General features: G+C 42.2%; 1 protein-coding gene across 1 annotated transcript in view; it reads left to right on the plus strand.

The window, feature by feature from the left end:
* Positions 1–249: 249 nt before the first annotated feature.
* Positions 250–14,403, plus strand: part of SLC26A8 (solute carrier family 26 member 8) — a 41,986-nt gene continuing 27,832 nt past the window's right edge. The window contains exons 1-7 of the mRNA XM_048497861.1: positions 250–298; positions 1,089–1,257; positions 4,296–4,435; positions 6,242–6,358; positions 8,606–8,781; positions 8,944–9,108; positions 10,012–10,161. Coding sequence (XP_048353818.1) covers positions 250–298; positions 1,089–1,257; positions 4,296–4,435; positions 6,242–6,358; positions 8,606–8,781; positions 8,944–9,108; positions 10,012–10,161 — 966 coding nt within the window. The remainder of the gene's footprint in view (positions 299–1,088; positions 1,258–4,295; positions 4,436–6,241; positions 6,359–8,605; positions 8,782–8,943; positions 9,109–10,011; positions 10,162–14,403) is intronic.

Below are 14,403 nucleotides of genomic sequence, written 5' to 3' on the forward strand. Positions count from 1 at the left end.
CCTCCAAAGCATCCGCTTTCTCCAGAGGAAATGATCTCTGTAGTCTGGAGATGACATGTAATTCTGGAGATCCTCAAGTCCCATCTAGAGGCTGGCATCCATACATAAATGACATTTTTAGCTGAGTGCTAAAAATGTACTGTTTATCTGTGAATATGAATATGTCCTGGGGGGAATGACAGTCTCGGGGGCTCACCTTGGTTGATTGGACAGAGAACCAGTCCTTTGTGCTGAGTAAAATGGTCTAGCATGTCGCTGTTTGGCACATGTACCAGAGGATGTCTATCCAAGAACTGTGGTAATTATTTTGATTAATAAATCTTAAATACATTGCATTAATCTGTGAATACCTCTTATCTGTGAATACTACAGGACAGCTACATTGCGTGTAGGGTAATTAACATCGTGTTTTGCATAAAGTTCATATTTAGAGAAAATTTAATCTTGAATAAGTGAGAGAGGGTTTTGCATTTGAAATCAAAAGGGGCTAGTCTGAATCATATGTGAGACCTCTTAAATTATAACATTTCCCTAAAATTAACAACACATGATGTAGGAAGAATATTAGTAACACTGGTTAATAATTGGCTTGGTGCTGTTTGTGGATTGACGATTGGTTGGCCAAACTATGCATGATGTTTGAATTTCATGACTGGAACTCCCAAATATAATTCGGCCCTAAAAAACAACTTCTGGTGTTGGAGAAAAAGTGGTTTTAACTTGTTCCCTCATACTGTTTCCGCAACCAAAAATAAGCAGGCGAGATATTGGTACCTGTTCTTTTTCACTTCTGAGGCTTAAAACAACTCTCAGGAGAGGTGTTTTTTTAGTGAAAAAAATGTAGGGGAGAATTACCTTTCTGTCCTTCCGTATCATGGCTCTAATCAATATCCCACCTCACCCCCAGCTAAATTTTAGAGCCAAACATATCTATTGGAAATTTCAGTAATAATACTCCAAGATCAAGCCTGTTTCTAGTACAGTTTTGCTGATTTCAGAAGCATAATTGCCAGAAAAGAGAAAACTTTTTAATATTCCTGATCTCATTATGTTTTTATGAACTTGCCAATATTAATGTGACTAAATAGAACCAGTTGCTGAAATTACTAGTATGAGACAACCAACAAGAGTGACATATAAAATTAACAGAAAAATATACAATGAAGAAGAATTTCAACAAGATCATGACCAAAGGATTTATTCCCAAACTGACAAGGATTTTGTTCCCACACAAGGCAGACGAAAGATCCAGTGCAGGTTAGTGTCACATCAGGAATTTTGTTGTTTTGAAATTAATATGGAAACTGTATTTTAGGTAAGAAGCAACAACATCAAACCATAAATCCCAGTTCCCTGCTGAATTTTATAAATACTTAATATTGTTTACAAAATGTGCCTTGTACATTTCACATCACCACTAATGTGAAGAATACAAAATTAGTTATGATAAAATGGATTTTTGGTTTTATATGAAATCCTAAATGTACTCTATTGGCATTAGAGGCCAATATTATGAAAAGCAGTTCTACAGCCATTGTAGAGAGTGCAATTAATTTAGTAATGTTTAGTAATTAATTTAGGAGCAGCCGAGAGCAGGTGCATTCTAATCTGGAGGAACAGGGTTTGATTCCCCACTCTGCCGCTTGAGCTGTGGAGGCTTATCTGGGGAATTCAGATTAGCCTGTGCACTCTCACACACACCAGCTGGGTAACCTTGGGCTAGTCACAGCTTTTCAGAGCTCTCTCAGCCACACCCACCTCACAGTGTGTTTGTTGTGAGGGGGGAAGGACAGATGCGTATCTAGGCAAACTTGATCCCTGGGACAAAACCTGAGTTTGGCGCTTCCCCCCTGTTTGGGTGGCCACCCTCCCCCACCACGACCAAACAATGATTTTTTGCACCAGCTCACAAAACATCTCCCACCCCCAGCAAAACATACATGGCTCTCTCCCCATCAACTCTCTTTCCTAATTTTGTCCTCACACCAACCCTGTGAGGTTGGTTGTTAGCCTTAGATACAGCTCCAAGCCAGTGCAAGTGTGTATTAAGCATGTAAATCTCTCACAAATAACCCCCAGCAAAACATTTACCAAACAAATGTCAGCATCATCTCTCACAAAACACCTCCAGTGGAAACAGCATCACTTTCAGTGGTGTTTAAACTAGTTAGCCGAAATTCTTCTTTTAAATCCACCTTAAAGGGAGAATCTGGGGTCCCCAGTCAAAACAACATTGAAAGTGATGCTGTTTTGGGGTGGATTATCCCCCTCACTGAAGCAGCATCACTTTCAATGTTTAAACTGGGGACCTCACATTCTCCCCTTAAGTCCATACCAAAGGGGAGTGGATTTAAAAGGAGAATCTGGAGGAAATTTTATTTATTTATTTTTATCCATTTATTTATTTATTATTAAACTTATATACTGCCCTCCCCTGGAGGGCTCAGGAGTGTGCCTGCTGTCAGGGGTGCACTTGTTAAGTTAGCAGCACCAAAATTCCAGAGTATATTTAGGAGACTCTCCTGATGATTCCACCCAGGTTTGGTGAAGTTTGGTTCAGGGGGTCCAAAGTTATGGACCCTCAAAGGTGTAGCATACATTTCCTATTAGCTCCCATTGGAAACAATGGGGGATGGGACACCCCTTTTGGGAGTCCATAACTTTGGACACCTTGAACCAAATCTCACATAACTTGGGTGGTATCATCAGGAGGGTCTCCTGAAAAATCCCTGAAAATTTGGTGCTGCTAGCCTAAAAACTGCTCCCCCTGCAGGCAAAAAACCGAAAAATACTAAAAAATACAGAAAACACACAAACGAACCTGAATTTTTGCGCCCTCCACTAGAGGGCTCCAGGGGACATAGGGTACCCACTGGGGAAGGGAAAGGAGATTGTAAGCCCCTTTGAGTCTCCTACAGGAGAGAAAGGGGGGATATAAATCCAAACACTTCTTCTAATGTGAAGATTTATTTTTTTGCCATCAAGTCACATCTGACTGACAGCGACCCCTGGTGGGTTTTTTCAGGCAAATGACATTCAGAGGTGGTTTGTAATTGTCTGCCTCTGCATTCCTTGGAGGTCTCCAATCCAAATATTTGCCAGGGTTGAGGCTGAAAGTGTGTAACTGGGCCAAGGTCACCCAGCAAGTTTCCCTGGCAGAGTGGGATTCAAACCTGGGCTTCCCAGATCCTAGTCCAACACCTTAACTACTACATCATGCTGACTCTCTTATGTGAAGATATCATCAAAGAATGATGGTACAATTCTCCATCTTTGGCATGAATATCCAAGCAAATAGCAGTGCTGAAAGTAGAAAGTTAAACAATATTGCATTTTTGTTTTATAGAAGAATGCTATGAAATGTCAGAGGCCAAACACATACCTCAGTTATTCCTGAAAACAACATCGATAGGTTTAGAATCATTCACTTCTGAAGTAAAACACTTAGCATATTTTCTTATTGCATGTAGATTTCTTATGAATGAATAAATTATATAAGGCCACCGAAAGGTTTTTTTAATAGAGAAAGAAGCTCTAGAACTCAGAGGCGCACCATGGGTAAATGGTGCCCGGAGACAAATTGTCTCCAGGATGCCCCCCAGGCTCTGCCCCACCACCACCCCGGCTCCGCCCCTGATGCCCCCAGGTTCCAACCCCCCACTGACCTTGACCCCACCCATGTCACCATGGACACGGGCAAGCTCTAGGGTGCCCACCTCCCCTCCCCCTGCTGCCTCATCGTTTTTGCATGCCTTGACTGACACGGATAGGTTGAGGCACGCGAAAACGACAAGGCAGCAGGACTTCCTGGTCATGTGGGGGTCAATTTTGCGCCCCCCACGTGACCAAAGGGTGGCGCCTAGGTAGATACGCCACTGCTAGAACTGTTCACAAGGTATAGAATAGTGATACTCAGTGGCTTGGGAATGGTATGTGGCTCTTCTGAGTACCGTTCCCCAATTGGGGACCTGTTCTATCTTTCTGGAGAGTAAGGAAGGTCCTTGCTGGTGTGGCTTTTTGTTGGCAAGTATTTTCTACTTTGAATCAGCTGCTGCCAGGGAACATAAGTAAGCTACAAGTTTCTCTAAGGTGCAAGCCTTTTGCCAGGGAATGAAGTCAATGTGGCTGTTTGGGTGGATGGTAATTGTGAATGTGGCTCTCCTCATGGTGTGCAGTGAGTAGCACCATTCTAAAAGGAATAAATAATGAATTTAATATATAGAAAGTTCATTAGTTGCAAAGTATTTTTCTTGGTAGACATTCTACTGTTTAGTTGCACAGTCTGATCGTTTCAGATTCTCATGGGAAAGGTTCAGAAAGATCATGCTCAAGATGTTTCCCATTCTTAACTGGATGTGGTCGTATCATATCACAGAATGGTTTTTACGAGATGTGCATGCTGGCATAAGTGTAGGGATGGTACAGCTACTTCAAGGTAAAGAGATGTCTATTTCCTTTTCTTTTTCTGCTAAATTGTGAAGAGGTCTCTCATTCGATAATATATGTTCCAAAAGTGAATAGTAAATGTTATGTGTATTTTGTTAAGCAAAATGTAGTAATCTGCAATTTGATTGTGGTGAAATAATGTAACACTTTGAAAACTAGAATTGATTTCTTCTGAGTTCTGATTTTCATGCTGCTCTATATAACATGTTCAATACTAAAAATTATTTAAAAAGTTTACATAGCATTACTTTTTAACATGTATTTATCCAGACCAAAGTCACATTATACATAATCCTTGGAGAATTGTGAACAGTTCTGTAAATATTAAATAGCAATTGCAGGAACAGGTTTGCCAATCCTCTGGTGGGGTGGGAGATCCCATGCCCTAAACTCCAATTTCCCGGCACTACTAAGAATGGCAGCAGGAGAAAAATTAAAGAGGGCTATTGCGCTGATAGTATGATGTCACTTATGAGAATATCTGAATGCAACTTCAGATCTTTTTATGAATATCTATCAATTCCTAGAGAGGATTGGTTTCATTTCCAGGGAAAATTGTGACAACCAACCCTACACAGAAAAGATATCAGGATGAGGTAGGGAAACCAGAGATGTATGGTGGGAAAATGGCGCCCAGAGACAGCCGTTCTCCAGGTGCCCCCCGCTACGCTCAGGGGGTGGGGCTCAGGGGGATGAGCCCCTGGGCCCTGCTCTGCCCCCCTCCCAGCCCCTGGCTCCCAGTCAGCAGCTGGCAGTCCCTTCTGCCCTCCCCTCTGGGGAAAGCAGAAGCAACTGAGGCTCCACACAGGGGCAGGGCTCCACCCCTCGGGGGCATGGCCCTGCCCCCAGCCCCACCCCTGTGCTTATAAAAGCAAAGAAGCTGAGGACGGAGCCTCAGTGGCTTCTGTTCGCCAGAGAGAGGAGGGCAGAAGGGACTGCCGGCTGGGAGCCAGGAGCTGGGGCGAGGCTTGGGTGTCCTTGGGTTTCCTTGGCTCCATCCATGTCAATAATGACAATAATGACATGGGCGGGGCCAAGGGTGCCCAAAGGTGACAAGGCAGCAGGACATCCTGCTGGCTTGCCGTCTTCCTGGTCACGTGGGGGCTGATTTTGCACCCCCACATGACCAGATTAGTGGTGCCCAGGGACAGTGGGTACCCCCTGTCCCCAGGGCCATACGCCACTGAGGGAGACACATGCAGTTCAGAGAGAGTTGTGTATATTTTAATAATGCTTACATAATTTGTGGAATACAGAGGCTTAGCTCTAGTCACTAAGATTTTATTGAGAAAGCTTTAGAAACAAAGACTATTGTTAAGGCTTCCCCATCTGCTTCATGACCTATATTCTGGAGCTTCATTTTTAGTGCCTTCATGATACAACTCCTAAAAGGTCTTAGTTGCAGCTCCCTCTCTTGGACAACGTATAATTACATGCCCTCTTTTACCATTTCCCTAACTTCCCTTTCCCTTTCCTTCCCGCACTGCTTGGTTATCTTGTGTGATGTTAAGATTGATAGGGTGCCAACTGGAATTTTAAAATTTGAAAAGGTTTTACATTTTATCATGTATACTATGAATTTAAACTGACTATATTTTAATTGTTAGCTGCCTTGAGCCTGACAGTAATCAGGAAAGAGTGGGATATAAATCTAATAAAAATAAAATATTTCCAAAGACAGGTTATTGTTCTGTCAATACACAATGAATAATGCCTCAATATTATCTTGTCTTTTGATCTCCATAATAATAAAAAGTAATATAGAAACTAATTTTAAAAACATACATTATTTCAGGACTATCAGCAGTATTGTTAACTGGATTACCACTACCAGCTGTCAATGGCTTTTATTCTGCATTTTTCTCCACTTTAACTTACGTTATATTTGGAACTTCACACCATATCTCTATTGGTAGGTATTGCTCTGTTCTGTTAAATGAGTCTAAAGGGTATATAGATTCTATTTACATCTGTCAGGAAAGATGGTAGGCAGCTCAACTTTCAAAAATCTTTTTGTTAATTGTAACTTCTAAACTGAATATTATGATCCAGTTCTATGGGGGGGATGAGCCAATGGAACCTGTGTGCATTCCCCCCTTTGTTGGCATAAGGGACACCCCCTCTGGCAGAGAGAGCAAAGACACCAGCATCTGGGCACCCCATAGCTCTGCAGCGGTGAAACCCAGAAGTGGGCACCACTGCAGAGCTATGCTGGAGTCCGAGTGGACCCTGGCACATGGGGGGTGGGAGTGGGCTCGGGTGTTCCCAGGGATGGATCTGACTATCGTTGACTTCCACCTGGCTTCCAAGCTTGGAGCACCACAGACACCTCGGACTTACACCACCCCGAACTCCTTTCAGCCCTAAGGAGGGCTTTGAGGCAGGGGGGGGGGGGTTGTTTTGCAACCTCCCCATGCTGCCTGAAAGTCCTCGGGAGGTGATGCGGCCTCTGGATTGGGCTGCCCATTAACATGAACTTGAGTTATTTTTAAAATCTCTGTATAGCTGAGATGTGTAACATGGCAAATATTTATAAGAACTGAACTGAAGCTGAACTGAAGCAGAACCATACAAATTCTTTAGTTATCTGTTGCATGCAGGAAGAAAAATGTTTTTGTAAAAGCAAATCAGTGTTTATTTGCTCCCTCTGAAATTCTCAAACTACTTTCTGTGTACATCTTGTGAGGGAAAAGATCTCAACATGCTTAACCTATCACCATGGGTTCTCAGACGAGCTCAGTCCTAGGCAATAAGCCCTTATGCTTCTCTCCCAACTCTCATTTATTCAAGTGGACAAGGTACAGTTGCTCTCAGGTATTTGCAGATGTGTTTCCTGCTGCAGCCCTATCACTTTTAATTCATCCAGCTCACAAGCAACTAGCAGGTATTCCCTAGTGTCAAAGCAACTGCCCTTTGTAGGTTTTAAGCTATATAATGCAGAATAGCAGGGAGATCCTTAAAGAAGAGGCAACATTTAGGAAGGCTGCAGGATGGGATGTACATGTTCATGTATTCAAAATGGCTTGTTTAAGTATACTAATGAAATTAATAACATTAGGAAAGATTTGGTTTTAGCTTCATCTATCTTCTTTCTTACCATTTCATTCTATCACCATTATTCGTTCTCCTACTTTTGGCTATAATTTTCCTTTCTCGGGTTTTGTCACATTTGTATCTGTATCAGTTCCTGTATTATTTGTAAGTTTAATTTTTTTTCTATTTCTCCAGAAATCTGTTCAAAATAAAAATAATAAAAATAATAAAAGCAAAACATTTGTTTTGTATATGAATTTAATGCAAAAAAAAAGAGACTGTAATTGTGCTTTTGTTTGATTAATCATACTTGATGCCTCCTGCTTCTTCTGAGACTAGTCTGATCACTGCCACTCCTGGCAGCAGCATGTTGCTGGATATTTGTTGGTAATTGCAAGTGTCTCACACAATCCAGCTACCAAAGGGTTAACTGTTTGTATGTAAAGCAGTTGTTTAGGTCATTGTTTATGACCTAGTCTGTTGGTCAGCTATTGGTCAGCAGATCGCCATTGCTTACATGTTGGTAACCACATAAACCAGAGGCTATAATGTTAACTCTAGTTCTTTGTTAGAACACACCTGCACGCCTTGTCACCTTTGCTGGAAGCCACAAGGCTTGTTTGTTAGAATTATACAAGATGTAGCATTAACTGTGTATTTTGCTAATTTAGCATTTCTTGTTTTTCACCCATGTAACCTTTCCTTTATTTTATGCAAGCAAACTTTCTTCTTAAAACCAAACTCAGCATCTCTCCATATCTTTCCTTTTTGCCACTGTGCATTACTCTTAAGAATCTACTTAAGAATCTCTCTGAATATAAATTGTTCAGAAAATCCCAACAATATTCCAAGATAGGGAGCAGGAAAATATTTGCTTAAACAAACAAGCTGGCAGACAAGGGTAGGGTTATTCTATGAGGTGCCCCTTCACAACCTTCTCTCTGTTCATGTAAAAAGTAAGATTGTAGGCCAGCACCCTGGTCCCTAGGCAGTTGAAAATAGCCATGCACATTCAATTCAGACTGGTTACTTTTATCCCTATGGGAGATTTTAACAGATGCGTTAAGGTCTATTAATGTACTGATTTTTGTTTGCTCAGTATTTGTTTTCATCCTCTTGGCAACAGGTTCTTTCACCATTTTGAATGCAATGATAGCAAACTTTCAGACAACTCTTAATTTCAATGTTACATTGCCAAGTGATGGCATGCTGGCCAACACATCTGATGACAAATCAGTTAAAATATATATGGAAGCTGTGACTCTTACTGCATCTACAACATTTTTGGTTGGAATAATTCAGGTAGAAAGTTTTCTTATAAGATTGTGTCTTTGGAGGATACTGATTTATACAGTGATTTCTTTGAAGAACATACATAGAGGGCATTGTGGGAGGCTGGGGTGAACGCCTCAGCCTTACAGCTCCTATTCTCTCATTTTTGTGTCGCCTGTGTTTTTCTTTTAGTTACTTTTAGGTTTTGTCGGTGTGGGATATGTTACAACCTACCTGTCAGAAACTCTCATTAATGCTTACCTCACTGCAGCAGCATTGCATGTCATTGTATCCCAGTTTTCCTTTATCTTTGGGATTGTAATTGACTTCCATTCAGGACCGTTGGCAATTTTTTATGTGAGTAAATCTAGCCTTTGTTTGTTTGTTTGTTTGTTTGTTTGTTTGTTTGTTTGTTTGTTTGAAAGCCATGACTCTCTCTTGACTGGGAAGGAGAACTGTTTAAGGAATTACCAAGTTTACGTTAATTTAGATCACTGGTTCCCAATGTGGGATACACAGACCCCCAAGGGTAGGCAAAAAAAATAACGTAATGGTTTTGCTAATATGGGGGTACAATTTTAGGGAAATGGGTTGCCAAGGGTTAGGGTTTTCAATGGACCGTGAGAAAAAATGTCCTGTCCCAATAATAGTGTAAAGGAGGTAACTGGCAGGGAAGGGGTGAGATCTTACCAGCTGCAAATTGAGGCCTAGGCCTAGTCATTGCCGGCATGCTGATGTCACTTTCAGAAGTGATGTCATCACATGGAAAATGCTCTGGCATTGGGCAAAAACTCTATGGTAGAAGCTGTTTTTACCATAGAGTTTTGCCTAAATACCAGAGCAACTGTTACGTCACTGATGATGTGACTTCCAGAAGTGATGCCACTGTGCCAATGGCAACGAGGTCTAGGCCTTGATTTATGGCTGGTAAGACCCTAGTTGAATGGCCAAAAGTGGCTAGTATTTTGAATTTTGAAAGGAATTCCACCAAGGAATTCCAGGGTTGTGATATGGAGGCAGGCAATGGCAAATCACCTCTAAACATCTCTTTCCTTGAAAATTGTATGGGTTCACCATAAATCAGCTGCAACTTGGCAGCACATTTCACCACCAATCCCATTATATCAGTATAATCATCTATGTCAAGTAGTTTTATTCTGTAAGCAGAACTTAAATAGTAATTACTTCTTTATTTTAAAGTAAATTAACACCCATAAATATTACTCCTTTTGACCTTTCTGTTGGAATTTTCTTTTTCAGAATTTGATACACTATTGCATGGGTCTCCCAAAAGCTAATTCTACCAGTATACTGCTGTTTTTGCTTGCTTTGGTCATGCTGAGGGTCAGTAAATGCATTAAGATAACTTACAAACACAGCCCTGTTGAGTTTCCTATGGAACTTCTCCTGGTAGGTATCTTATATTTATGCCCCATAGGCCATCATTTTCTAAATGTGAAAAATTAGTTGATGTGATGCTTTAAGCGAGGATCTACTCTGTGAAGCAGACTTTATTAAACATTGCCTGTTAATTTTGGTATACGAAAAAGTGTTTGACTTATTCTAGTGAACATCTCTATGGCATTTCCCAAGTAATTCCATCAAAAGCAGGTGGAGGTGGTGTCAGGCTGACTACTGGAGGAGGGGCAGCGATCCTCTCTTTCCCATTCCATTTGCTTGCAAAAAAATCTACTCATCCCAAGCTATTTTTCTACCCAAGAGATAAAAAGTACAGGTCCCCGTATCTGTTATTTCTTGGAAGGAAAGATAAGAGGGTGAAGACTTTTTATTTGCTTTATTTATTTTATTTATCTATAACCCACCTTTATCACTGAAACCCAAGGGAAATTACAAAACATATAAAACCAATTTAGTCAGACAACATAATACTGACAAGCTGCAACGGGTCCAGAGAAGGACAACAAAAATGATAAAAGGTCTGGAGTTCATGCCCTACAAGCTGGGGATGTTTAGTCTGGAGAATCAAAGGTTAAGGGGGGGACATGATAGCTATGTTTAAATATTTGAAGGTATGCCATGTTGAAGAGGGAGCAAACTTGTTTTCTGCTGCCTCAGAAACTAGGACATGGAGTAATGGATTCAAGGTGCAGGAAAAGAGATTCCACCTAAACATTAGGAAAAACTTCCTGACCATCAGGGCTATTCAACAGTGGAATTCACTGCCTCGGAGAGTTGTGGAGTCTCCTTCTTTAGAGGTTTTTAAACAGAGGCCGGATGAACATATGCTGGGAGTGCTCTGATTGTATGTTCCTGCATTTGTGGGGTTGGACTTGATGGCCCTTGGGGTCTCTTCCAACTCTATGATTCTATGATTCTATAAGACATCCAATAAATAACGCAGTAGGACTAGGATTATAGTTGTCCTGTCTTTCTACTTAATTCTGTATTCACCTGCAGCTTCTTTACCTGAAAAAAGGGGAACCTAATATAAAATGTAGTTTCACTGAAGTATATATTTGCTTCTGTTTAGGAATGTACTATCCTACAATAAATTTCTGAAAGTTATTGTAGGATAGTACATTCCTAAACAGTTACACTTTCCAAAGGCCATTTACTTCAATAGGTTAGTAGGAGTGCACTATGAATGTGTCACAGATGGCTTGTGATACCCACATATCATCTATTCTTGTCTTCATTAGTCTTCATTAAAACAGTAACAGGTTTCTATCATTGCCCAATGTCCCCTATATTTGCATGCATTATCTTCTCCTCACAATGTTCCTAATCACATGTTTTTACTGTCTGTTCTTTGCATTATCAAAGCAGTAATCTGATGTGGGGTATGCTCTTGCCCTTTTTGATTCTGGTTTGCCCAAATTGGGATCAGGGGGCTTCAACCTGATAGGCTGCTGTGGCTCCAGCTTCCTTTTAAAACGTTAAAATCATTTGTTTATTCATGTATTAGGTAATCCGGACACTGCCAAAGCACTGCATTCCAGCGTTTTCCATGTTGTATTTCAGACTATAAAGACCTTGTTTGATTTATTGTAATTTTTTTCTGATTACAATGCCTGTCTGTTCAGTGTGGACAGGCAAAACAAAGTTGGTTAACCTAATAGAAGAATGGTAAGGAATTCAGAGAAGGTCTATTTTCCCTTACTGTTCCCTAAAAAAAATCATTACGCGTATATTTCCTCAGAATTCCACTCTCCCCCCACCTCAAGCCACACGTTCCAACCTTTCCCCCACCCTAAGCCACACCTTACAATCTTCCCCCTTCACATTTCCACCCTCATGTGTCCTCAGAATTCCACTCTTCCCCTACTTCAAACCACACCATCCAACTCTCTCCATTCAACCCTCTCCCCATTCCACCCTCACATTTCCACCCTCACCCCAACCCACCCCTTGCTTCTCTCCCCCACCCCAAGTTACTCCTTTTCACTCTTTCCCTATCCTGACCCTCCCACCTACCCCAAGCCACACCTGTCCAACCTCTCCCACTCCCAAGCCACAGACCCAGAACCAGGTAGGTGGCAAGCTTCATGCTGGGAGAGGGCCCCAGTAAAGCCCATTGCAGGGGGAGATGTTTCCTCTTCCACCCTTTACTAGGACCCATTTTATCTCCCTCACAATGGACTTTGCTGCTACCCTGTTTCCCTGAAAATAAGCCGTAGCATGATTTTTTTTTTTTTGGAGGATGCTTGAAATATAAGCCCTACTTCAAAAATAAGCCCTAGTTACAGATTCCCTGGCGCATCTGATCTGGTCATGTGGGGGGTGCAAAATCATGGGGAAAAAATAAGACATCCCCTAAAAATAAGCCTTAATGCATCTTTTGGAGCAAAAATTAAAATAAGACCCTGTCTTATTTTCAAGGAAACAGGGTAGTTATTTCATAAAACCCATTAATGCATGTTAAATAATGTTAAGGTAGTTTAAAACCTAGTCAGAGTTTTTAGTGGTATATTTAGACCATAATTTTCTACCAGCCAGGGCAAAAAGTGAAGATTTGTATAAAATAGATGGATCTTTGTCTGATAAAAGCAGCACCAATTTCTCAAGGTCAGAATTTTAGACTCATTAATATGTCAGTAAGAAATTTAGCACTGGGTTCATTGTAGAAGACACTATAAAGCATTATGTGGTAAGTCCTCTGCTACAGGTTCCCCACATAGGCGCAGGCATAAGACCAATTGAGTCTGGGAGTATCTTCTAGCTAATAATGCTGTCGGCATTACCTGAAAATGGACAGAAGTAAGTGCCATTCTGAGATTATGAGAAGTGATGTTTGTCAAGTTTTCAGATCTTGTGTGCTATTTTTGGATAAATTTAAACCAAGGGGAACAGTTGGACTGAGATATGACTTGTCTGTCAAACATGGCAACACATCTGTACATCCAGTCATGCAGGTTTAATCCAACTTACCTGCTACCTGGTATTGAAAAGCAAGAAGGGGTGCTATTATTTTGAGTAGATACTTGTAACTTATCATCACACCACAACTCATCAGAACTCAATTTGCTGAATAAATTTCTAGAGGTTGTACTCTGTTCCAGCCTTTTAATAGGATGACCTGTACTCAGGTCTTAACTGATGGCACTCCATGCTCAGCCCTCATCAAGGCTGCTGGAGTCGCCTTGGGTAGTTCTAGAATTCTGCACATAAAAAGGGTTTTGTAGAGGTTCTACATTTTGGACCAAATTGTCATTCTAGCCCCACCCCTCAACGCCATAAAGGAGTGGAAGAATAGCCTCTCTTGTGACTAGCTTGAGGGTTTATAGCTTTATAAAAAAAACTAGTTTTATAAAAAAAATCCTCCTTTGGTAAAATAAAACCTCAGGATGCCCCCGCCCCCACAGTCTTTAGGACTGAAGATCGAATAGCTGACACTTGGGCTGACCAACTTAGAGGCCCTTTCCGCACAGCCAGCAAGCAGGGGTGCATCGGCATAAACTATGCTGATGCACCCTCCCGGGACCTTCACATAGACAGTCCCGGTAGGAGCACAGGCAACGGCGCAGCCTTCACACAGGCTGCGCTGTCCCTGACCGGCTTACCTACTCCTGCTGGCTCCCGTCATGTTGGGGAGGCCAGGGGACACGCCCCCCTGGCCAGAGTGACGGCTCTGGAGATGGAGGCTGGGAGGCGTGTCCAGTGGTGGGATCCAAAAATTTTAGTAACAGGTTCCCATGGTGGTGGGATTCAAACTGTGGCATAGCGCCAATGGGGCTGGGCGGGGCATGACGGGGGCGTGGCCGGGCATGACGGGGGCGGGGCATTCCTGGGCGGGGCTGTGGCAAGGATGCAGCTGCTGCGCCGGTCTTTGGACGGGAAACGAATGCATGCAGGCGCAGGCTGCCACGCATGCCGGTGCACCTCCTTCTAGACTGCTTCAAGTTCTGCACGCTACTGCTGAGAGGAGGGGCGCAACTAAGGCAAAAATCACGTGGCAAAATCACCAATTAGTAACCCCCTCTCGGCACACACAAATAATTAGTAACCTACTCTCAGGAACCTGTGAGAACCTGCTGGATCCCACCTCTGGGCGTGTCCCCTTGCCTCCCCAACGCAATGGGAGCCAGCAGGAGCAGGTAAGCTGGTCAGGGAAGGTGGGAGGGAAATGCTGCCTTCCACCCGCTGCTGTTCGCACGGCAGCAGGTGGAAGGCGCCACTTTTGAAAAACCTCGT

The sequence above is a fragment of the Sphaerodactylus townsendi genome, linkage group LG05, assembly GCF_021028975.2.
Source record: "Sphaerodactylus townsendi isolate TG3544 linkage group LG05, MPM_Stown_v2.3, whole genome shotgun sequence".
NCBI classification, from domain to species: Eukaryota; Metazoa; Chordata; class Lepidosauria; order Squamata; family Sphaerodactylidae; genus Sphaerodactylus; species Sphaerodactylus townsendi.